Source organism: Ovis canadensis, chromosome 1 (assembly GCF_042477335.2).
Source record: "Ovis canadensis isolate MfBH-ARS-UI-01 breed Bighorn chromosome 1, ARS-UI_OviCan_v2, whole genome shotgun sequence".
NCBI classification, from domain to species: Eukaryota; Metazoa; Chordata; class Mammalia; order Artiodactyla; family Bovidae; genus Ovis; species Ovis canadensis.
In genome coordinates, this window is record NC_091245.1 from 63,148,458 (window position 1) to 63,172,614 (window position 24,157).

The 24,157-nt window shown below is 40.6% G+C and overlaps 2 protein-coding genes across 3 annotated transcripts; both read right to left on the reverse strand.

The window, feature by feature from the left end:
- Window positions 1-427: 427 nt before the first annotated feature.
- Window positions 428-7,749, reverse strand: C1H1orf52 (chromosome 1 C1orf52 homolog). Of its 2 annotated transcripts, XR_011252880.1 has the most exons (4): window positions 7,405-7,731; window positions 6,573-6,771; window positions 1,515-1,638; window positions 428-1,084 (listed from the first exon to the last, which is right to left on the reverse strand). XR_011252880.1 is itself a non-coding variant. In XM_069571435.1 (3 exons), exons 1-3 carry the CDS (start codon window positions 7,678-7,680, stop codon window positions 1,011-1,013), a joined length of 549 nt encoding a protein of 182 aa, XP_069427536.1. In that variant the 5' UTR covers window positions 7,681-7,749; the 3' UTR covers window positions 428-1,010. The 2 variants fall into 2 exon arrangements, 1 of the variants encoding a protein (XP_069427536.1); XM_069571435.1 differs by lacking the exon at window positions 1,515-1,638 and having other exon boundaries at window positions 7,405-7,749.
- A 6,569-nt stretch (window positions 7,750-14,318) lies between these two features.
- Window positions 14,319-23,761, reverse strand: BCL10 (BCL10 immune signaling adaptor). Its single transcript, XM_069571566.1, has 4 exons — window positions 23,697-23,761; window positions 23,435-23,569; window positions 17,599-17,887; window positions 14,319-15,686 (listed from the first exon to the last, which is right to left on the reverse strand). The coding sequence occupies exons 2-4, from the start codon at window positions 23,489-23,491 to the stop codon at window positions 15,340-15,342; spliced, it is 693 nt and encodes a 230-aa protein (XP_069427667.1). The 5' UTR covers window positions 23,492-23,569; window positions 23,697-23,761; the 3' UTR covers window positions 14,319-15,339.
- Between the last annotated feature and the right edge of the window lie 396 nt (window positions 23,762-24,157).

Sequence of the window (24,157 nt, forward strand, 5' to 3'; positions counted from 1 at the left end):
ATTTGAATTTCAGATAAACAAATTTCTAGTATAATTATGTCCCAAACATCACATATACTAGACCATCAATTGTTATTTAAAATTCAAATTTAACTGGTTGTCCTATAATTTCATTTGCTACATCTAGCAACTTGTATAAGATCCTTGTCTCTGGCAAGCTTACTATTTAAGAGGCAAATATACAAAAGATCATAACATAAGGTGTATGTGATAAGTGCAGTAACATAACCAGGAGAGGAGATCTCCCCTGATTAACACAGAAGAGTACCTGGAAAATAGGGTAACTGCAGTTCTAAGAGATGACTAAATGCAGATTGCCAGATACGTGGTTTAGTGTGATTTCCAGAATTCAAGTGTCCTGAGTTAAATCCCAAATCCACTGCTCACTAGCTGTGTAACCTTGGATAAATTAATCTCTATTATAAAATGAGGCTACTAATACCTGCTTTATTAGGCTACAGATCAGAGATAATACATGCACAAAGCACCTAGAACATGGAGGCACTTCCAAAATGGAAATATCCACTATTAGAAGGTCACATGGCAAAAAGGGTACTTGTCACAGATATTCAAATGTTAATGTTATGCAGTAATATCGGTAAATTTATTTTCATGATCTATTTACACTGTACAAACACTGTTGAAAAGCACCCTACAAGTTCACAGTACATTACAATGTATTTACTTTAAAAATATACTCCTTTATAAAAGGTTCACAGAACATTGGCATGCCAACTTGGGATGAAACTCAAAGCATGTCACCAATTCTGCGGTAGCAAGAATGCTTCCAAGCATTGTCAATTACACAATCACAAGTCACCATTTCAGTTTTAAATACATATTTTTAAATAAAAAATGAATTCTACAGTGGAACGTTCCAGCAGGAATACTCATTAGTTAATTAACATATATTTTCATGGAGATGTTGTTTCATAATAATTTACAGTATCAACTTAATTTGCCAAAAAGACCCACAAGTTTTGCAGTCCAAAGATTCTTGTCATTCTTGTCTATTTTTTCTTCTTTGTTGGTTCTCCCAGTTCTACTTTGCGCTTTTTAGAAGTATGCTCATCTTTTTCATCATCTTTAAATAGGAAAGGAAGAGTTTCAATCAGTAACTTTAAAAAAATATTAAACATTAAAATTTCATTGACTCTATAACAAAATCATCATCCTCAACTAATGTTTCTTTCAAAGTTTTCCAATAAAAAACAAAAACTTAAAGGCAGCTGACAATAAGAAAATCAAATTTGTTCTGATAAAGTGATTCTCAAATCTTCTACAGTATATACATGGTGAATATTTAAATACATAATCTACATGTTAAGAATGGGATATTTTCTGTTGTTTTTTACAAAAGAAGATGTCAATTTAACCATGACATTATTTAAGTGACTATCTGGTAGTCTTTCCCTTCTAATCTGCCTTCTCTCTCCCACAAACAACTTCCCTCCCTATTTCATCTCCCCATCCCCACCCCCACATTTACTTTTTGAAGTTAAAAAAGCACTCACAGGTAGATGTTTCACTGAAACCGTATTTTCAATTTTGTCCTATGTAGGTAGTTCTACTTTCTCCCCCATTCCCAGGAGGGTCAGAATATTCCAATGGCAAGACAAAAACAGGCTTCTTCCCCCCCTTCATATTATGGAGAATCGGGAGAGGGGAGGGGAGAAGAACCTCAAATTAAAACCATGTCGTTTACACTTTTCGAAAACGTTATTAGTATCTGTAGTCACAGAAAAATTTTAATTAATAAATAAAAATATTGTAAAATCTGAAACAGTGGACCCTTTAATTCAGTTACAACAATCCAGCTACACATTTCAACAAAATACAGGGTAGCACAGAGCAGCTGTTAGTTCCCATCCTTGAACAAACGTGTGGCATTATTTTAAGAACTCCACACAGATGGAATAAATTATACGTAGGAGATGTTATGATTTATAAAGTACAAATTTATTTTAAGCACATCACTGAATTCTTTGTACTTTATTTCTCAATCAAGAGATACTCAAAGTTCAATAACTACCCATGTGGTAGCCTATAAAAAAATGTTCTGATGCTGAAAGGGGACTTCATATTAAAAAATCTGGGAAGCCAACTGATATAGAACATGGACTTTTTTTTCCAACTTCCCTTTTATTATTAACTGTCAAGAGAACAATGCCAACGTCACCATTATTATTCAACACTTCACAGTCATTTTTACATGTTATTTTTTGATATTCTTCTGATAAAGACTGAGGAGTTCTGTCACTACTCTTTTTTTAAAAATTGGATTATAATTGACACTAACATTAGTTTCAGGTGTACAACATAGCGATTTGATATTTTTATATATTATGAAATGATCACCATAATAAGTCTAGTTATCACCTGTCACTGCACAGAGTTATTACAGTATTACTGACTATATTCCCTATGCTGTACATTACATCCCTGTGCTTTAACTCATTCTATAGCTGGAAGTTTGCACTTCTTAATCCCACTCACATGTTTCACCTGTCCCCTTAACTCCTTCCCTTCTGGCAACTACCAGGTTGTTCTCTTTATCAAGGAGTCTGCTTCTGTTTTGTTTGTTCATTTGTTTTTCGGATCACAAACTCATTATGGGAAAAATAAACTGAAAACCTTAAGCCGGGACTTTTCTGGTGGTCTAGTGGTTAAGAATCTGCCTTGCAATGCGAGGGATGTGGGTCAGGGAACTAAGATCCCACCTGCCTTTGAGCAACTAAGCCCTCGCATGGCAACTACTGAGCCCATGTGCCCCAACTAGAGAGTCCAAATGCCACATCAAAAAAGATTTTGCATGAGGCAACTAAGACCCAACTCAGCCAAACACAAATAAATTTAAAAAAACAAACAAAAGAAACCCCCTCAGCCTTCAATTCCCTTCTGATAACTACCATATTCAGAATATTTCTTTTGTTGATATGGACAATAATTAGTATCAAAGCAGGTAATGCATCTTCAAAACCAGCCAAGGTCTTTGTTTTTTAATTGGATTCTAATTATCACCATGCGCCTGGTGGGCTGCCGTCTATGGGGTCACACAGAGTCGGACACGACTGAAGTGACTCAGCAGCAGCAGCAGCATGCCTGACTTTTGAGATTCCTTTCACTAGTAATATAAAAATTGAAATTACTTTTAAACTCTACTAGAAAATGCACTGCTAACATATACTAAAAAGACGATCCTAAGACACTTCTGCTTTTAGTCTGTCACTTACTACAAGAACACTTAACTGAATAACAAGGAAAAACAAGCTACTGAGGCTAGAAAAATAACTTCCTACTAGTCGCTGAACAGAAGAGCTAATGCCATCTAGTAATATAACAAGGCATTGCCTTAGGAAAAAAAAAAGTGTTTAATCAACTTTACTGAGTTTCTCATTTTTACTCTGTGCTATCTACTACAGATGCACTAAGGAAGCAGTTGTTTTATATGGAATTCACATCACTTGAAGCAAACAAGTTTAAATTATTAACAGAAACTAACTTCATAAATTCTTTAAACAAGTGCTGGTAAGTAGTAAGGCTCTGTAATGAGTTTTGAATTTTTCCCAGCTTCTTCTAACTAGAAGGAGTTAACTGGTAAAAAGAGGCCAAAGGGCAGAAAATGAGAAGAAAAGTAAAATCAAAGTTATCTGATAATCTAGAAAATGAGATAATTTAAGAGTGTGGAACTTCTAATACAAGATTTTTTATGAATTTTAAAAAAAGCTAAAAAAAGATGATGGGAAGTCAACTTGTTAACATGGCACAGGAGACTGAAATGGCAAAAATCACTTCTAAGAAGGAAGGTATTTATTACAAAAAAAGGACAGTTACACTCAACAACCAACATTAAAGTCAGAACTGAAGATTTCAGTATTATCTTTCAATCTCATAATCCAGCTTTAAGCTGGCTGAGCACTGGGATCCTTTTGTTTTTTGACATTGCCAATATCCATTTCCTAGTAGAGGGCCATCATATGGTCAGAAATTATCATGGGACTAGCAGCATTATCTGACACATATTTTCTTCTATCTGAATTTAAAAGGCAAGCTGGAAAAAAAGATAATTCATTCTACTTGTTTGTCCTGGTATATAAGCCTAGGCTTTTCCACACAGGAACAAAGAGAAGAGCACCAGTCTATTGACACCCTGGATTGAATATCAACTCTAATGGCCTTACTGCCAATTCTTCCCACAGGACAGATACTTCTCAAGCACCCTGGCTTGGAAAACATCAAGAGACTAAACCCCAGTTTAATAAAGCATCGTTTCCATTTAAAAATCTGATTCCTGTTCTGTCTCTTCCTACTTGTGTGAAGTTAGGCAAATTCTTTAAGCTGCAACTGTCTTCTTGTCTACAAACAGTAATAACAAACATACTAACTCTGTGCTAAGAGTAATAAACTAGAAAACTTAGGTAAAAGTATTATTTTAGAGATTGGCATTGTCTAATTTTGTGACCTTGGACAAGTCACATAAGCTCTCGTTTTGACATTTCCCTAACGGTTTCACAAGGGGTTGTAAGGATTAAAGGTAATTTAAGCAAAAGTGCTTTTTATTAACTATATAAAACTACTACAAAATGAGGCATTTTAAATGTCCACTTCATTTGGCATCTCCAAAGAGATGCCATTTACTGAAAATATGCCTTCACTAGTGATTTCTAATTCACATCAGAAGTCATGAAAAAAATGGAAAAACCAGGTAGAATCAAAACTGGAGAGTAATATCCTTTATAGTGGGGAAAAAAAAATCAGAGTATACACTTCAGACTGTATACTGCATTTAACTGTCCCATCTTTTTAGGGTCCTTTAGTCAAAAACGTTTCTTTAATCTTTCTTTGACTTTCATGATCTTGATACTTTTGAAGACTCAGCTCACTATTTTGTGGAATATCCTTCAATTTGGATATGTTTGTGTTTGACAGGAATATCACCAATGTGATGCTGTGTTCAAGTGACAGTTTTGATTTGTCCTATTACTTATGATGTTCAGTTTAATCACTTGATTAAAATCGTGTCTTCCAGGCTTCTCTACAATGAATAACTCCAAAATGAAGTTACTATTTTTTTCCATTTGGAATTAACAAGTATTAATTTTCTGAAAAGATATTTTAGATCTGAATAAATATCCAATTCCTTAAAAAACGCAAACAAAAACTGGAGTAAGACCTTCAACCAGTTTGTTACCCTTTCTCTCACAAGAAAATTCTCTACAGTTGTAAAAGGAGCTAAGTAAAGTAGTATTTGTATTATGGGAAGATCAGAAATTTGTTTAAGAAAAATAGCACACTCTTCCATAAAAATGACAGTCAAAAATATTTAGTCCAATAATCCATTAAACACTTAAAAGTACTACAAATGGCAATACAAACATAAATAACCCCTGGATCCTGGTATTTAAGAAACTCATTTTTATAAAGGAGACCGACTTACGAACAAACAGCACATAAAGAGTGGTAAGTGCCATCCATGGGAAGCCCAGGTGGCTCAGTGGGTAAAGAATCCACCTGCCAATGCAGGAGACACAGGAGACTCAGGTTGGTTCCCTGGGTGGGGAAGATTCCCTGGAGAAGGGAATGGCAACTCACTCCAGGATTCCTGCCTGGGAAATCCCGTGGACAGAGCAGCCTGGCAGGCTACAGTCCATGAGGTCACCAAGAGTGGGACGTGAAAAAGAGTCGAACGCGACTGAGCATGCACACGCATGTGGTACAGAGGAACAAATCTTTAACCACAGACTACGGAGAAACATATATGGAACCACTGAAGGTATGGAACCATTAAATAGCTTGGTCTATTCAGTGCTGAATTTTAAGATCTTAAGAGATGGCAACCCGCTCTAGTAATTTTTCCTGAAAAATGCCATAGACAGAGAGGCCTGGCAGGCTACAGTGCATGGGGCTGCAAAGAGTCGGACGCAACTGAGCACATCAACTACTACAAGGGGGCCATGTGAAATGAGGGCAGAGAAAAAGGCAGTCTATCACAGAGGGCTGACTCTGCTGCCGGTGAAGGGTTTTAAGTAAGTGAGGCCAGAAGGTGGAGTGGGTAAAAGTATGGAAGTAGAGATTACTGTGATTACTTATGACTCCTTTTTCCTACTCTAACTACCTAACACTTAAAATCCAAGCAAGAGATGGAATTACATTATGAACAAGGCAAGACAACTAAGTCATTATCTTACTACTATTTTTAATCACTATGTATTAAGGGTAAGAAATTCATTTTGTGATGCTAATTTTAGCTCTAAAGCACAACTGCTTTAATATAAAGCAAAACCTTCACCACTTCACAACTGTGATTACAACAAAGAGTTTATGAAGTAACTCATGTTGCTCTAACAATAAGACATCATATATCACACATAATACTGGTTGAGATATCAAACATTTCACTTTAAATCCTGAATATTTTATGACCTTTCTCAAAAACAGAGCAAAAGATATCCAAAGACCATCATAATCAGTTTAACTCAATAGATTTAAATTTCATTCGTTAAATATCTCATTCTTTTAAAACTCATCACAGGGATCAAAAGGTATTACCACTGGAGTCTGACTTGCCTCACCTGATTCCACTGTCTCCTCCCCTTCTGGTAGAAGCCTAGCTTTCTTAGCATTCTGTGGGGCATCATCACCATTGTCCTCATATATGTTGGACCATTTTATTGCCATATCCAGCTCTGGAGGGGGAGGTTTCTTCTCTGTAGAGTACGTCTCCGGAGGTGGTACATAGTTTGACTTCCATATTTTGAATTCCTTTGGAGGCTGTTAAGCAAACACATTAAGAAGCACTGTGAGGAACCGAGGTTTCTATAATCGATGTGGGCACATGCAACTCCCTGCCGTTCGCTTACTGTTCAGGTTGACTTTTTTTTTAAGGTTTAAAGACACATTTTTCCATCAAAATCACAATACTGTTAAGTGAAAAGCCAAAGGGTTCCCTGTACGAATAAAGCTAATAACTTTTAGTTACCAAAGAAGAATCCAGTCTCAGATACTACGCCAAGGCTGACCCCTTCAGGAGGCTGCAGCAGACACTGTCTTGGAGGCAGCACCGCAGGCACTTCGGCGTCAAAGGGAAGGGGTCTCGGGGAGAAGCTGCAGCAGGGGGGGCGGGGGAGTCACCACCGTTAGTCCTCGCCGCGCGGGGTCAGGGCACCGAGTGTGGAGGTTTGGGTCTCCTCACAAGGGGGCGGGGGCTGCGGGTCCAGTATGACACCCACCAGGCTGGGGGAAAGGGGCCCGGGCTCCCCAGGGCTGGAAGTGGGAGAGGGTGGTGCGGCATCCCGCAGGGCGTGACTGCGTGTGAGGGGCGGACAGCTGGTCCCCAAGACGGGGCTCAGGAGGAAGGGGGCGGAGGCTGGGACCAAGATCGAGAAACGGGGTTGGGGACCTCACCTCCTCTGGAGCTTTGACGACGTGCCTCTCCCAGTCTATCTGTTTGTTGAGCGGATTGTAGAGAAAGGCCGGGCGACTCACGCTCCGAAACAGCTCGTCTGGTCCAGGCAGCCGCTTCTCCGCCTTGTTCCCATTGCCGCCGGCCGACTTCGCTGGATCTTGGGCCTTACGACTTGTCTCCTCCGGCTCGCTGTTATCCTCCTCGTCCGAGGAGCCTGAGCTGCTGCTCCCGTAAGCCGCGAAATAGCTCAAAGGATCCTTCTCTTCCGCTGCCATGACTGCTGCACCGGTCCCCCCAGGGCTCCGCCGGAAACCGGAAGTCACTCCAGGGCCCGCCCCGCAGTTGACCCCGCCCCAAGTCTCGCTGGTGGGCCGGAGGCCTGCGCCCCCTGGCGGTTGCGTCGCGTTTTTGCGCCCGGGTTTGTCTTTCCTGGTGGCTCAGAGGTTAAAGTGTCTGCCTGCAATGCGTGAGACCTAGGTTCGATTCCTGGGTCGGGAAGATCCCCTGGAGTAGGAAATGGCAACCCACTCCAGTATTCTTGCCTGGAGAATCCCATGGACGGAAGAGCCTGGTAGGCTACAGTCCATGAGGTTGCAAAGAGTCGGACATGACTGAGCTACTTCACTTCTGGGGGACTGAGGCTGAAGGCTGGCCTCACACGTCCCTAAACAGGGAGTTCTAATGCTCATTACTGAGAGGACTTGAAAAGAGAGATCCCGAGACCGTAGTCTCAACCAAACTTTCAGATACAGTAAGGCTTTATTAAAGGCAGAGAAGAGCTGAAAAAATTTCTTTTCACTGCCACCTTAAAGCCCTTGCCCAGTGAGACCGGGATTTCTTCCTGTTTGCGCAGCATCTCTTCTTCAAAATAGAATTACCCGTCTCCTCTGTCGTCATGGAAGACCTCTGTGGGTGAGTGGTCAAGCAGAATTCTCTCCTGCTTCACCTCATTCCAGCACACTCCGAACAACCTTCTTTGTTGGAACTTCTCTTGTATTGCATCACACCTCTCTGAGGGATCCTCCAAACTCTATGGCTTCTTATTGTCAGCCTCATTCCGTGCTGGCTTTGCTCTGTATGGCCCTTAAGTGTTGATGGTTCCCAACGTACTATACCATCGTTCAGGAACACTTACTAACCAGGTGTTACAGAGTTGCAAGTCAGACCATCCCTTTCCAGAGTGTTAACCACCTTAATGCTTGTGACTTCAACAGCCGGGTCTCCAGATCCAGTCTCTGCAAGGCAAGCTCTGAACCGCACCTCTACTTGGCTCTTAAACTATCCCTATGGCCAGGTCTCAAACACCCACTTAAAGATCAGTAAATTGTTTTTCCATATAACTTGCTTCTACATTTGTGTCTCTCCCTTTTAGTAAATGATATAACCACCTGTTTAGCCACCAGGGAAACCAGAAATCTTTGACTTTTGGGGAACTCAGAAGAATGATACACACACGAAGGCAATAAAGTAGCTATCAGCGGTATGCATTCAGAGACCGCACCTAAGGATGCCTAAGTCAGACATGATTGAGCAACTAAACAACAATGGTTTTTGTAGCCAAAGAATACAGATTAAAATTAACCAAGGGAAGAGATGTAGGGGGCAGAATGCTGGAGCCTTCCACATGCAGGGCTTCTGGTTGTCTTCTCTCAATGGAGGTATAGACAGTGCTCACTTCTGCAGCAAAGATATGTGGCAACCTGCATGGTGCCATCAGGGGAGCCTCACCAGAGCCTGAGTCTCCAGAGGATTTACTGGGGATTGGTCATCCAGACATAGCCTCCAGCCCCACCAGAAAAGCGAAAAGTCAGAGTTGCTCAGTGTCCGACTCTTTGTGACCCCATGGATTATACAGCCCATGGAATTCTCTAGGCCAGAATACTGGAGTGGGTAGCCTTTCCCTTCTCCAGGGGAATCTTCCCAACCCTGGAATCGAACCCAGGTCTCCCGCATTGCAAGCAGATTCTTTACTAGCTGAGCCACAAGGGAAGCCCAAGAATACTGGAGTGGGTTGCCATGCCCTCCTTCAGGGCATCTTCCCAACCCAGGGACCGAACCCAAATCTCCCACATTGCAGGCAGATTCTTTACCAGCTGAGCCACCAGGGGAACCAAAGGATTCTGGAGTGGGTAGCCTATCCCTTCTCCAGGGGATCTTCCTGTAGGGTAAGGGAGTTAGACAAGGTGAGGTTCAGAAAAAGAACAAGACTGGCACTTTACAGGAACTGCTGCTGCTGCTACTGCTAAGTCGCTTTAGTCATATTCGACTCTGTGCGACCCCATAGATGGCAGCCCACCAGGCTCGCCCGTTCCTGGGATTCTCAAGGCAAGAACACTGGAGTGGGTTGCCATTTCCTTCTTCAATGCATGAAAGTGAAAAGTGAAAATGAAGTCGCTCAGTCGTGTCTGACTCTTAGCGACTCCATGGATTGCAGCCCACCAGGCTCCTCCATCCATGGGATTTTCCAGGTAAGTGTACTGGAGTCCGGTGCCATTGCCTTCTCCGCTTTACAGGAACCGATCACCTTTAATGAGGCGAGAAGGGGCAGCAGTCAGATTAGTGAGCTGCAGCACTAACCCAAGAAAAGAGTAAGTATATAGAGGCATATATATGTGGAAATCTACTGTCTTAAGGGGGCCTGTTCTTCTTCAAGGTTGTTCGGAGTAGTTATCTCTTAAATGGCTGGGGCAAGGAATTCTGGAGATTGGTCAGAGGCTGCTATCGACTGGGAGCTGGGTGTAATCAACCTTAAGGTCCATTTTTTTTTCTTCGGGTGAGAGAGTTTTTTATTGTGCATAGGATGGTGGGAAGGACCCAGAGGGGAGTTTTAACTCTAGGCTATTTTGAGCCGTGTAACTTTCCTTCACTTCCCAACCCAGGAATCGAACAGGGGTTTCCTGCATTGTAGGCAGATTCTTTACCAGCTAAGCTACCTGGGAAACCTATACTAGTCTCTAATACACCTTTTATTTCAGTATACTAAAAGGAAAGAAGAAAATTCAAACTTCTCACAATGGTTTATAAATCCTTTCATATCTGATCTTATCTTACTTGATAGTGAAACCTTACTTTTCAATCCAGGCTCCAGAATTCCCTAGTCATCCCTCTTATGATCCTGCCTGTATTGTCCTCACTAGCTTATATTCTTGCCTCAGGCCTTCTGCACTTGACGTTCAGTCCAGTTCAGTTGCTCAGTTGTGTCCGACTCTTTGCGACCCCATGAACTGCAGCACACCTGGCCTCCCTGTCCATCACCAACTCCCGGAGTTTACCCAAACTCATGTCCATTGAGTCAGTGACGCCATCCAACCATCTCATCCTCTGTTGTCCCCTTCTCCTCCTGCCCTCGATCTTTCCCGGCATCAGGGTCTTTTCAAATGAGTCAGCTCTTTGCATCAGGTGGCCAAAGTATTGGAGTTTCAGCTTCAACATCAGTCCTTCCAATGAACACCCAGGACTGATCTCCTTTAGGATGGACTGGTTGGATCTTCTTGCTCAAGGGACTCTCAAGAGTCTTCTCCAACACCACAGTTCAAAAGCATCAATTCTTCTGTGCCAAGCTTTCTTTATAGTTCAACTCTCACATCCATACATGACTACAGGCAAAACCATAGCCTTGACCTTTGTTGACAAAGTAATATCTCTGCTTTTTAATATGCTGTCTAGGTTGGTCATCAGAGAAGGCAATGGCAACCCACTCCAGTACTCTTGCCTGGAAAATCCCATGGACGGAGGAGGCTGGTAGGCTGCAGTTCATGGGGTCGCTAAGAGTCGGACACGACTGAGTGACTTCACTTTCACTTTTCACTTTTATGCATTGGAGAAGGAAATGGCAACCCACTCCAGTGTTCTTGCCTTGAGAATCCCAGGGATGGGGGAGCCTGGTGGGCTGCCGTCTGTGGGGTCGCACAGAGTCGAACACGACTGAAGTAACTTAGCAGCAGCAGCAGCAGCAGCAGCAGGTTGGTCATAACTTTCCCTCCAAGGAGTAAGCATCTTTTAATTTCATGGCTGCAGTCACCATCTGCAGTGATTTTGGAGCCCCCCAAAATAAAGTCAGCCAGTTTCCCCATCTATTTGCCATGAAGTGATGGGACCAGACACCATGATCTTAGTTTTCTGAATGTTAAGCTTTAAGCCAACTTTTTCACTCTCTTCTTTTAATCAGGAGGCTCTTTAGTTCTTCTTCACTTTCTGCCATAAGAGTGGTGTCATCTGCATATCTGAGGTTATTGATATTTCTCCTGGCAATCTTGATTCCATTTTGTGCTTCATCTCACCCAGTGTTTCTCATGATGTACTCTGCATATAAGTTAAATAAGCAGGGTGACAATATACAGCCTTGATGTATTCCTTTCTCTATTTGGAACCAGTCTGTTGTTCCATGTCCAGTTCTAACTGTTGCTTCCTGACCTGCATGCAGGTTTCTCAAGAGGCAGGTCAGGTGGTCTGGTATTCCCATCTCTTTCAGAATTTTCCACAGTTTATTGTGATCCACACAGTTTGCCTAAACTTCTCCCTAGAACTTCACACAGCTGGCCTCTTCCTTCTTATGATTTGCTCAGCTCAAATGTTGCTTGCTTTGAGAGGAGTTCCCTCATGCTGTTATACTCTGGTCCAAGTTACTTTTTAGCTCATACATGCCCTATTTTGTATCTGTGGCAGCTAGAATTATCTGGGTTTGCTTCTTTATTTTCTGTCCTCCAACTAGAATACGAGTTCTCTATGAGAACACAGACTTGGTCTGTTTTGTTTATTGCTGTTATGTGCAGTACCTAGAATGATAGGTACCAGTAAATACTGAATTAATGAGCAAAAAAATACAGTCTCCACTGTTAACTGCCATCTGAGAAATGTTAACAAGAGAGCTACAGCAAAAACTAACAAACTAACAAAATTATGCAAAGCAATTATATTCCAAAGAAAAAATAGCAAATAAATAAAAACAGAAAAAAAATTTTTTTTAAAGCATGGAGTTATAGAAAGCACACTGACCTTAAATATCAAACAGTCCTAGATTTCAATTCTAAAGAGATTGTTTCTCTGTTCAAAAAAAGGTAACAATAAAACCTTCCTTGCAGGGTTGGTATTAGCATTGAAAACAGTAACACACATGTGGAAACACCAAGCCACCAGTATTTGGCACCCAGTAAGACTGTGGTTTCCAAACACTGTTGCACACTGGAATCACCTAGAAATTTTGACACACTTTTGATGACTGTCTTTCATAATCCAAACATTCTGACATTCTCATTTAATTGGCAATGGGGTGTAGCCTGGCACTGGGATCTTTAAAAGCTCTTTAGGTGACTCTAAAATGGGCAGCAAAGTTTGAGAACCACCACAGGACAACTGTCTGATAATTAAGTAGAATGTCAAGTTCGGAGTGAGGACTTTAGGAGCAGCGTTAAAATTACTCACAAATTGTGCTTAAATTTAGCTCTCTTTTCAGAAAACCCTCCTAAGAGTACATTTGCTCCTCGGTTAGCTATTTTTTTCCCAAGTCAATAATCTTTGTATAATAAATATTGATCATACTACTATATGATTCATCAAACAACCTTTTATGCAATTGTTAAGTATATATATTTTAAAACATTTTTAATATTGAAAGGAAAGCTATGACAAGCCTAGAGAGTGTATTAAAAAGTAGAGACATAACTTTGCTTACAAAGGTCCATATAGTCAAAGCTGGGGTTTTTCCAGTAGTCATGTATGGATATGAGAGTTGGACAGTAAAGAAAGCTGAGCACCAAGGAATTGATGTTTTCAAATTGTGGTGCTGGAGAAGACTCAATTTTTAAGAGTCCCTTGGACAGCAGGGAGATAAAACCAGTCAAAGCTAAAGGAAATCAACCCTGAATATTCACTGGAAGGACTGATGATAAAGCTGAAGCTCCAATACTTTAGCCACCTGATGTGAAGAGCCAATTCACTGGAAAAATTCCTGATGCTGGAAAAGATTGAAGGCAAAAGAAGGGGGCAGCAGAGGATGAGATGGTTAGATATCATCACTGACTCAATGGGCATTAATGTGAGGAAACCCCAGGAGATAGTAAATGACAGAGGAGCCTGGTGTGGGTTTCAAAGAGTCAGACATGACTTAGCGACTGAACATAACAACAATATAGGAAACAGGGGACAGGGGTGGGTATATGGGAACTCTACTTTCTGCTCAAGTTTTCCATAAACCTAGGACTGCTCTAGAAAATAAATTCTCAATTTTTAAAACAATTTAAAAAAGTGACTCAAAGGTGTATTTTTTTATATTAAGTGATAATGTATCTGAGAACTTTTTCACTGCTGCATTAATCAACCCAATAACCAGTTGCACTCTATCATGTCAGACTACCATTCAAATTTACATTTTTGGCAACGGCTGGTTTTCAGTGTTTAAAGGAAAAAAATGGACTTCATAGGATTTAGAAAACCCAAAAGCCTAAATTTGAAAACCCAAAAACCTTAAATTTTATTACCTACAGTCAGTCAACAGTCTGAAAGAAAAGTATTAATATAAATATAGGTGCTACAGCATATCTAAATTACGATCTTTGATTGCAAGTAAGTCTTAAAAAAAAGTAACTGTGTATCAAATTTTATTTTAATAAATGAAAAGCCTGCTTCTGCTTTTTAAAAAGATTTCTTCAAACATAATGTCATTTTTTTTTCAACTGCCAATCCTATCCTGGAGGTGAAACATGCTTCTCTAAAATCCTTGGAAAATGTTTATACTATAAAAATCACCCAGTCTTTAAAAACATTTAAAAGCCAATATGCCAGTCTTCTTCATGATTGATAATTTCATCAGTCCATTCAGAAATGAACTTTATCTCACAACTTGAAATAATATTTCCTATAAAAATTGTTCTAGGTATTTCCTATTGAAAAAATAGAAACTTCCAAAACACAGCACTACAACTTAAAAATGTTTATTTTCAATACCATATTCCCATCTCTGCTTTTTGCAAGTAATGGAAATATATATGAGACAGGTATCTGGAAACAGATAATTATAATTTAATGAAAACAATGAAAGCAGAAGATTTATAAATTTGTAAAATAAGTCATACTTTGTCATAGAAAAAATGATCTGCTTGTTCCAGACAGTATTAAAAATAGAATGTAATATACACACACAAAAACCATTTTGTCCTAATTATTTCAATTGTACAGTGGTCTTCATAAAAGGGAACAAAAAATACAGAAAAAAGTATTTTTAAAAATCTCATCAAATTATATGAAATAACTGAAGTTTATGCTAAGATTTTTCTTTAGGAATAAAAATGATAAAGCAAAGAATGTCACAATTTTAAGGAAGTAGTATTTATTAGTAAAATTAGTAAGACATGTATTTTGGCAAATTGATACCTTAGCTGGCTCAAACTCCATTAGATATCCCTCTGAATCAAAAGGGGACTTTGCAAGTGTCTGGAAGCCAACTAAGTGGGGAAAAGATATTTTTCTGTCTGCTGGCAGTTTTCCCAGTAGTGATAGGCTTTATTACCAAATGGAAACAGCTTAATTCTGAAAATTTACTGCTGCATGGTTGGAAAGGACTATTAGACTGTGAAACTTATTAACGCAAACTCACAAGGAAGAAACATTATTCAGTCTAACATTCTATTCTCAAATAGAGAAGTGTTGTCTATTAAAGTTAGTCTAAACACACAAAGAGAGTGAAAACACTAAATCTCAAACTTCTGAAATTTGAAAATACTGAAAAGTACATGATCAACATTGAATATGATCAACACTTACTTTAGCTCTCTAAAAATATGCTTTTTATTCTAGAAAATTCTATTTACAAAGTATGTTTATGTTGCATTTTATAAAACATGTATCAATATTAGTAAGTCACTGTAGCAATTTTATGATTCATATCCTTTTCAATACTTTTTGTCATCATTAAAAAAATAATAAAAGGCAGTAAACTGTCATTGCCGCAAAACAGCCCGTGATCGTAAGGGAAGAAACATCTCACTAGAGTTTCCTTCTTCTTCTAACTGCAGCTCTGGAGGCAAAGGAGGAGCCCCAGGGTCCCCAGGTCTCGGAAGTGTAGTTGAAGAGAAGGTGGGATTTTCAGTTCTGCCTACTTCTAGAACAGGCAAATTCAGAGAAGAATCGGTAGAAAAAAAGGGGGCCGTGCTGGATTCTCCTTCTGGGTGATACATGATGGTGGATGCTCTCAGTTTCTCAGAGAAATTACTCTCATCCGAATTTGATCTAGAAAGGTTATTTGTGGCTCCATCAGGAAAAGGCTCACAGCTGCTACATTTCAGTCCTACAATACAATTATTCAGAGGTAAATAAGAAGTAACTAGGAAATGTGAATCCACATCCATCTTGGAACTTTTTAAAGATTATACAAATTTAAACAGGAGTTTATAAATTATCATAATCCATTTCACATTTTATCTGCTCTTGACAATCATGAAGTATACTGCTTTTTACATTTTTGAGACAAGTGAATAATCTCAAGGAAGCTACATGACATGCTAAAATTCACATTTAATTTCTGTACTTATACTTAACCATTGAAGGACCTGAAAAAATAAAGTAGCTCCTAAAATTATTCATAGAATAAGAAACAGCTTTTATAACTAAAAAATATTTTTAGGCATTCTAATACACACACACACATACCACTACCCGATAAAAACAAAATTAAAACTGGATATATCCTAAAATTCTATAAGTTAAGTACTTTCAATTCCTGAATCATGGAGTATTAGAAGTGGAAGGGATTCTGGTGGGCATCTGGGATAGCCTCTCACTATGAGAGACACTATGAGAAGACCGAGGCCCAGAACACTGAAGTCATGCCCAACGTTCCAGGATTACTTCCTGCTAAGGTGACACCTAGAACCCAAGTCTCCTCTTCATATTACACAAAAAATGTTCTGATGCTCAACCTACCATTTTACTTAAAGAGCAGTGGTTGTTCTGAACAAAAAAACTTCGGTCATATCCAAAGGATACAGTCAACAATTAGCCTCATGGTGGAAATAAATACAAATGCATTTATCTTTCTGTTTGGCTTAGCAAATATTCAACCCAACTGTGTACAGGCACAGAAAGTTTCTGAGTTGACAGATTTGGTATAACACCTGCAAAGTCGGTAAAGCACATCTGTATGTCATTTTTTTTTCCCATTAGTTTTTCAACTTCACAATACAGTCAGCATTTCTGTCCCATGGAAGAGAAACTATTTTCTTAAATACGTTTCACGGGGAAACTTCACGTGTGTTCCAGCCTCACTCTTATAGACTGAGTTCTGTAAGGTAAAGTTAAATTACCTGTTTCTGTTTCCCTAGTGCTTAAAAGAGCTGGAATAGAGCTGTTATCACACTCACATCTATCTTATGTGCTACGTAGAGAGAGACAGGGGGAAAAAATGGGGGATTTGGGGGAGAGGGGAATTTAAATTGTGCAGACAATTCTAGACAGCATTCCAATCAGTGAGTGTGTGCTCCAGGGCAAGGGTGAAACAGAAGGGGTAAACGTGCTCCTCCCTTAATCAGTATCAGTTTCATACCTCTCTCATCTCACCAGACTGAGTGTGATTCTAGTGTTTAAAGTCACATATAATTTATACAACATGAGTCTTATCAACATAGCCCAACTATTTTATTGTATGATCAACTGGTGGAAGAAAAACCACCAGAGTTTATCAAACATAAAATTTACCTATACACTGTTCTTTATATTTATGATCTGCATTTTCAGGGGTTACTTTTTAACAGATTAATCCTGCATTTTACTAACTTTAGAAACAAACTCCTGTGTTTCTATGAAATACTGCAACTTCATTATGGTTGTTTTCTATAAATACAGGGTTGCTGCTGCTGCTAAGTCACTTCAGTTGTGTCTGACTCTGTGTGACCTCATAGACAGCAGCCCATCAGGCTTCCCCATCCCTGGGATTCTCCAGGCAAGAACACTGGAGTGGGTTGCCACTGCATTCTCCAAAATGTAGTGTTAATGAACAGAAATACAGAACACTGAGCGATACTTCACTTTTCCAATGTAATGAAATCAAATAAGGTTAAAAAGATACAAATCAAATGTAATGCTGAAGCTTGAACTTTTTAAATAAAAGGAAAAATGGTCATTTCTGGGTTTTCTGTTCTTCATTCTACTTACAAAAGCATTGTTACATTTAAATGAACTTTTGGATACCTAAGATATCTTACCTTTCAGATGCTCTAGTTTTATATTCCTAAGTTTCAGCACTTCATCTGTAATTTTCTGTATAAGGAAGTTCTGTGTTTTTTCTCGTCGAATAGATTCGACCAGGGTATCCAGTCCTTTGGGGTTTTCTTGTAAATAGTCTAACAGTTTCCCAGCCCTTTTTCTACTTGATGTTCGGCAAGAAATTTCTTCAGTGTCTTCTCTACTGAGTATTTTTTTTGCTCGTAGATGATCAAAATGTCTCTCAGCTATGATTTTTTCACACAGGTATACACGCAAATTTTCTAAAGCCTGAAAGAAATAAAATATGGCTTCATGTAACACCTAAATCATACAGGTGACTGATGGTAAGTTAGGAATCTGACTGGTAAGAGAAAACACCCTGAAGTCAGGAAGCTCAGCCCTACTAAAGGCATGCTATTAAGATGAGTGAACAGGGTTTCCCTGGTGGCTCAGTGGTGAAGAGTCTTCCTGCTAATGCAGGAGATACAGGTTCGATCTCTGGACCGGGAGGATTCCACATTCTGTGGAGCAACTAAGCCCGTGCATCACAACTCTTGAGCCTGTGCTCCAGAGTCTGGGAGCTACAACTACCGAGCCCACGTGCCGCAACTCCAGAGCCCATGCTCCCTAACAAGAGAAGCTACCACAATGAGAAGTCTGTGCACAACTAGACAGTAGCCCTCCACTTGGGGCAACATGAAAAACGCCTGTGCAACAAAGAAGACCCAGCACAAAAATTAAAAAAAAAAATTATATACATTAAAAAAAAAGATGAAGGAGGAAAGAGATAGAAGTTCTCCGACTAGATATTCCTCACTGCTTCCGTCCTGCTCTGATCTCATCTCCACAACTGTAAGCCAAGATCAAACTATAGTGAGGAGGGGGCCAGTCTCTTCTATCGATCTTGGGTCTGTGGAAATGAGAGGTATGCTGAGGGCCTTCAGAGGTAACGATGAGAGCAGAGATTACTGGACATTTTAGTTTCCATTTAGTAAGGAATCTATGATTAGTCAGGACCAGAGAGGATAACTTAGGGAGGTCTCATGGTTTGTAACTTTCTCATTATTAATTTTGCATCTTTCTAGAGTAAAACCCCAAAAGAGAGAGAGAAAAAGAAAGAGCCTAAACTAAAGGGGACCATAATGTGTCTGTCTTTGGAGTCAGTTGGCAAGACAATAATCTAACTCAGTCTTGGGAGGTAGAAAGGTATGGGAGGAAAGAAACAGTGGATGTTGGGGGAAAAAAAAAAAAAACCAAAGAAATACAGAAAAAGAAATCACATAAACAGGCCTACACCTGACAAGGGTTTCCCAGGTGGTGCTTGTGGTAGAGAACTCGCCTGCCAATGCAGACCCTAGAGACATGGGTTTGATCCCTGGGTTTGGAAAGATCCCCTGGAGGAGGGCATGGCAACTCACTCCAGTATTCTTGCCTGGAGAATCCCATGGACAGAGGAGCCTGGAGGGCCACAGTCCATAGGGTCTCAAAGAGTCAGAAAAGACTAAAGCAACTTAGCATGCATGCACACCTGACAAGTGCCTGCTGCTGCTAAGCTGCTTCAGTCGTGGCTGACTCTGTGCGACCCCATAGATGGCAGCCCACTGGACTCCCTTGTCCCTGGGATTCTCCACGCAAGAACACTGGAGTCGGTTGCCATTTCCTTCTCCATGACAAGTGCCTCGTGAGGCTTAATTAGCCAAAAATTGATCTGGGTCTCCATAAATGGTATGAATAATTTGATGTGAGCAGCTGTATTACACAGCTCCTTCATTTACTAGATATGTGATCTTGGTAACTCCACTCCTTTGGACCTCAGTTTCCTCATCTGAGTGTAATGAGATATGTAATACGTAACATGTGTAAAGTACTTGGAAAAGTGCTTGGTACATATAAGTGATAAGTAAATATTAGTGATGATGCCAAACATGACTAATTTGATTCGCACTAACAAAGATGAACTACAGGCAATGGAAAATCTTCAAAATACTCCAGTATATGGTGGCAGAAAAGTAGCTTAGGTGAAGGGGTTCCTAGAGTTCTCAGTCCACTAAATTCTCACATTTATTTATTCACACAAGACACATTTCACATATCTAAATGCCTAATATGCCAAGTGCTGACAGTGGATATGCAAAGATGAACAAGACTTAAATTCTGCATCAAAGGGCACATAATCCAGTTGAAGAATACATTATTAACTCAAGTTAGTAATTATGATATAATGGAATATGACCCAGAAAAAAAAAAGATATAGGTCAAGTAGTGGAGAAGCAATTTATTCTGCTTCTAGGACCTGGGAAATTTACAGAGGCCACACCTGAGCGAGAGGCATGAAAGGTATGTAGTAGGGGAAATTACATTTCCCTGTAGCCAAAACCTCATCAAAGGCTTATAAATAAGAAGCCATAAGAAAAGTTTTACAGAGGGCTGGGGGAAGCAAAAATTGGGGTCAGAGTGGACTAGACAACTGCTGCCATATCTTACATATATTATGCTGAGTGCATGAATTTCAGCTGACAGGATGAGGAGAGAGAAAAATAGATTTAAAAGATGAACTTCTTGGAAAACCTCATGTGTTTCCCTAAATTTTGCTAAGTGATCGAGACTCTCTCCCTAGAGATCCCAATGGTACTTGAAATTCAATATGTCCAAAAACCAAATTTATCTTCTCCTATCCTTTTCCTCTGACGTTGTAAACTCACTTGGGAGTACCACCATCTATTCAACAAGCTATAAACCTTCAACCCACCCTTGACTTTTCCATTTCCACCCACCCACCAAATCTTGCTGATATTTATCTTCCTCAGAGCATACACTCAAATCATCACCAAGTCTTATTACTACTATTTTAAAAAATGTCTGGAATTCTCCTGTTCCATCCATCTCCACTACCTGTACCCTGATCCAAATCACCATCATCTCTCACCTCTATAAAGTTCAAGAATCTCCTCATTAGCTGCCTTCTTCTCACTTTTGCTCACCCCAGTCCATACATTAGGCAGAGGAAATTCTTCAATAGGTCTCTATTACACTTGGGAAGAAAATTCCACTTTACTACCATCTATAAGACCCTTTATAATCTGGCCCTAGCCTACCATCCTAACTTCACCTCAAGACACTCAACAGCTTGCCTGCATTAGATCCTTTGCAAATTCTATTCTGTCTAGAATGTTCTTCCCTAGTTCGGTCATATCCTTCAGGAATCAGTTTAAATATAACTTTCCCTGAACATCCTATCTCAAGTAATTTCTCCTCTTATCCTGTTATTGTCTCAGCACCTGTTCATCTCCTTCACAGTACTTACCATAATTTGAAATTATACATTTGTTTTCAACCCTAAGAACTCACATGTTAAAAGCACGCAAGAACCAGGCACATTTTGTTCAACTCTGTATATCCTACACTTAGCAGAGTGCCAAGTAGATAATATTTCAGATGAATGTAAAAATTCATTGTTATTTTGTGATTTGCAATCATCATTTTACATGTCTCCTCCTGCCCCAAGAAGTTGAGCTGTTCTCAAACTAGAATTTTGTCTTCGTTTTTAATTTTTAAACTGTTAGAATCAATGGCAGGATCAGCCTCACAGTAGTGTGTAGTCCATATTTATGAAACAACTAAATTCAAAGATGAGAGAAATAACTAGATGAGGTACACAGGGAGAAGCGATATAGTAAAGAAGTGGTAGCCTGGGAAAAAAAAAAAGAAAGAAATGGGAGTTCCCATGTGGATAAGTCCTCTATATCTGCAGATTCTGCACCCTTAGATTCAACCAAGAATGGATCAAAAATATTTGGGGAAAAAAAAAATTTCCAGAAGTTTCAAAAAGCAAAACTTGAATTTGCTATGTGGGTCAACTGTTTACATAGCATTTACATTATACTAGGTATTATAAGTAATCTAGAGATGATTCAGAGTATATGGGCAGATGTATGTACGTGACATGCAAATATTACACCATTTTATAAAAGGGATTTGAGTATCCATGAATTTGGTATCAGCAGTCAATCCCCCATGGATACAGAAGGAGAACTGTACACTAGTCACCAAGACAGAGACTATAGTAGAAACAGCAAGTGGCTTTGGGGGAGGGATTATAAAAAATTCAATTTTAGACAAAGTGAGGAGTCTGAAGGATATAAAAGTGGATTTCCAGTAGATATTTGGAAATAAGCACTTAAGAGATGAGAAGGAAGGAAGTCCAAATATGTGAAAACTTCTAAGGTCACAAACCATTTTGAAAATATCATGAACACAATTTCTAAGAAAAAAATGTGCACATATTGTTTTTCATAGATGTCCTGAAACCTGTTCATGATTCCCCAAGCTTATAACTTTCTGATACAGCTGTAAATTGAAGTCATGGAGATGGAAAGTATCAATGAACAGATGGGAAAAAATTAAGGCCTGGAAGCCTCCCTTCACATCTGTACAGGTTTTATATGTATAGGTTTTTTATGTACGTTTTATATCTTTTCACTTGAACCTCTCACTACCTGTCTTATCAACTATAAAATGGGAAAGACAATTATCTGCCTTAGAGGTTGTTGGGGATATTGTCAACTGTGAGACACAGCAGGCCTAGCTCTTGAAGTTCATGTTTTTACTGGCACAAATCTTGAATAACACAACACTCTTTTGTTCTTTAGTAGTTATCAATATCCCAGTCTTAACTAGAATATAAAGCAGGGGTGACTTTTTTTTTTTTTGGTATCTTCCCAGGCCTAAGAACAGTACTTTCCATAAAATAAGTGCTCCACAACTATCTGTTGAAGGAGGAAACTAAGGCACACGTCCCAGTCATAACCAGTTTCCTTCTGCTAATTCATTATCAGAATTGCTCACAGTAATTCTGTAATTACTCACTGTAATTATGAGTACAGCATAATAAACCTTACAGGTGAGGGAAAAGCAAACAAACATTTAAAACGCTGTTGTTCTGTCTAGTTCACAAAGATGATTTTGTGTAAGTATTGCAGCGGTAAGCCAGAACACAGTTAATGTTCATGTTGTTTTTAATTTGAATATAAAGCATTTTGATGGTTGTCAGAGAAGTTTCATGTGGCAAAACAAGTTACAAAAAGCAAAGGAAAAGAGAAACAGGTCAGACCTCAATAAACTCATTCTCTACGAATAAATACTAAGATCTGTGCACTTCACCATCCAAGCAGAAGACCATAATTTAGCTACTGAGTATCTCCAACGTTTACCTGTACATTAATTCTCGACTTCTTTTATTCTCCCCCCACCCCCACCCCACCCCTTCAATTTAAATACGTGGGTGTTTCCTTAGTAGGGGAATTCCAGGTAGTGCTTTCAGCTGTCGAGCTTCCCCCAACCCCTTCTGCAAAAGTTTCTCGTATTTGCTCCGCTGCTTGGGATGCTTTATCTGGTCCAGCTTTTGCTCCAGGTCGAGCAGCAGCCAAGGTAGTCTGACTCAAGGGTGAACTTCAGTCTTCGATCCCTAGCAACGCTGCTCCAAAGCGCATCTGGGGTGAAATCACCAGGGGATGAGTGAAGAGTGGGCAAGAAGCTGACTGTGAAGAAACGCTCCACTGAACAAGGTTTCAAAAACTCAAGCCCTGCTTTTATTGATTTAAAACGTGGATTAACAGGTCAGCTGGGGGCAGGTCACTTCCACCAAGGTTCCTCGCATGCAGGGCTCGTCGCGGTCCTGCGGTTCTCGGACGTTCCGCTTCTCCGACCCCGGGCTCCTCCTCCAGTTCCGACTCGGACTAGGACACTGGGTTTCCGCTTTCCTCGCCCGCAGAACTGCAGCCCGCCCCCGCCCGCCCCTAGCCCGCGACGGCACCTGGGCAAGGTTGTGCTACTCACGTCCTTCTTCACTTCAGTCAGGTCCTCCTCGGTGAGGGACGGCGCGGTGGGCTCCATGGCGGAGGCGGGAGATGGCGCTTCTTCCGGGTCCAGGAGCTCCGGCTGCGCCGCCCCGCCCAGGCTGCGGGCTTCGGCCTTCGAATGAAGGGGCAGAAGGGAGGCGGAGAGGGTCGGGAGGGAGAGGGCTGCCCCGTCGAGGGCCGATGGACTAGTAAGTCAAACTGTGCCGCTTCCGGCAGAGCCGAGGGCGAATCAGACTTACTTGTCCACAAGCGGAGTTCGGAGCCCCGGATCCTTCTCTCTCCCGGAGGCCCAGGAGCAGGCACCGCCCCTCGGGGGGCCACCGGGAGAGCCCGCCCAGTCTCTACAGCAGCCAATCAGAGCCAGCCTGCGGGACACCCTTGTCCCCGCCCCCTGCCGGAGCCTTTCAGGAGTGGCTCCGCCCACAGCCTCCTGAGCGTCAGCGTGTGGCAGCGGGGTGGCCTCCCCGAAGGGAATTGTTTCCGTGGGTGGGGTACGTAGCTGCTCTGCCTGCCTGCGGTCACCGCCTGCGCAGACAGTTCACAGGTGGAGTCGGGTCTCTGCTTATCTGTACTTTGTGGTTCCTCCCTTTTTCCCAGACCCTATCCAACGACTTCTGTTGCTGCTTGCTCCCTCGTTTTAAAACAATTTGGTCAGACACTGACATGCGTGCGTACACATAACATACCCGAGACGCATGTA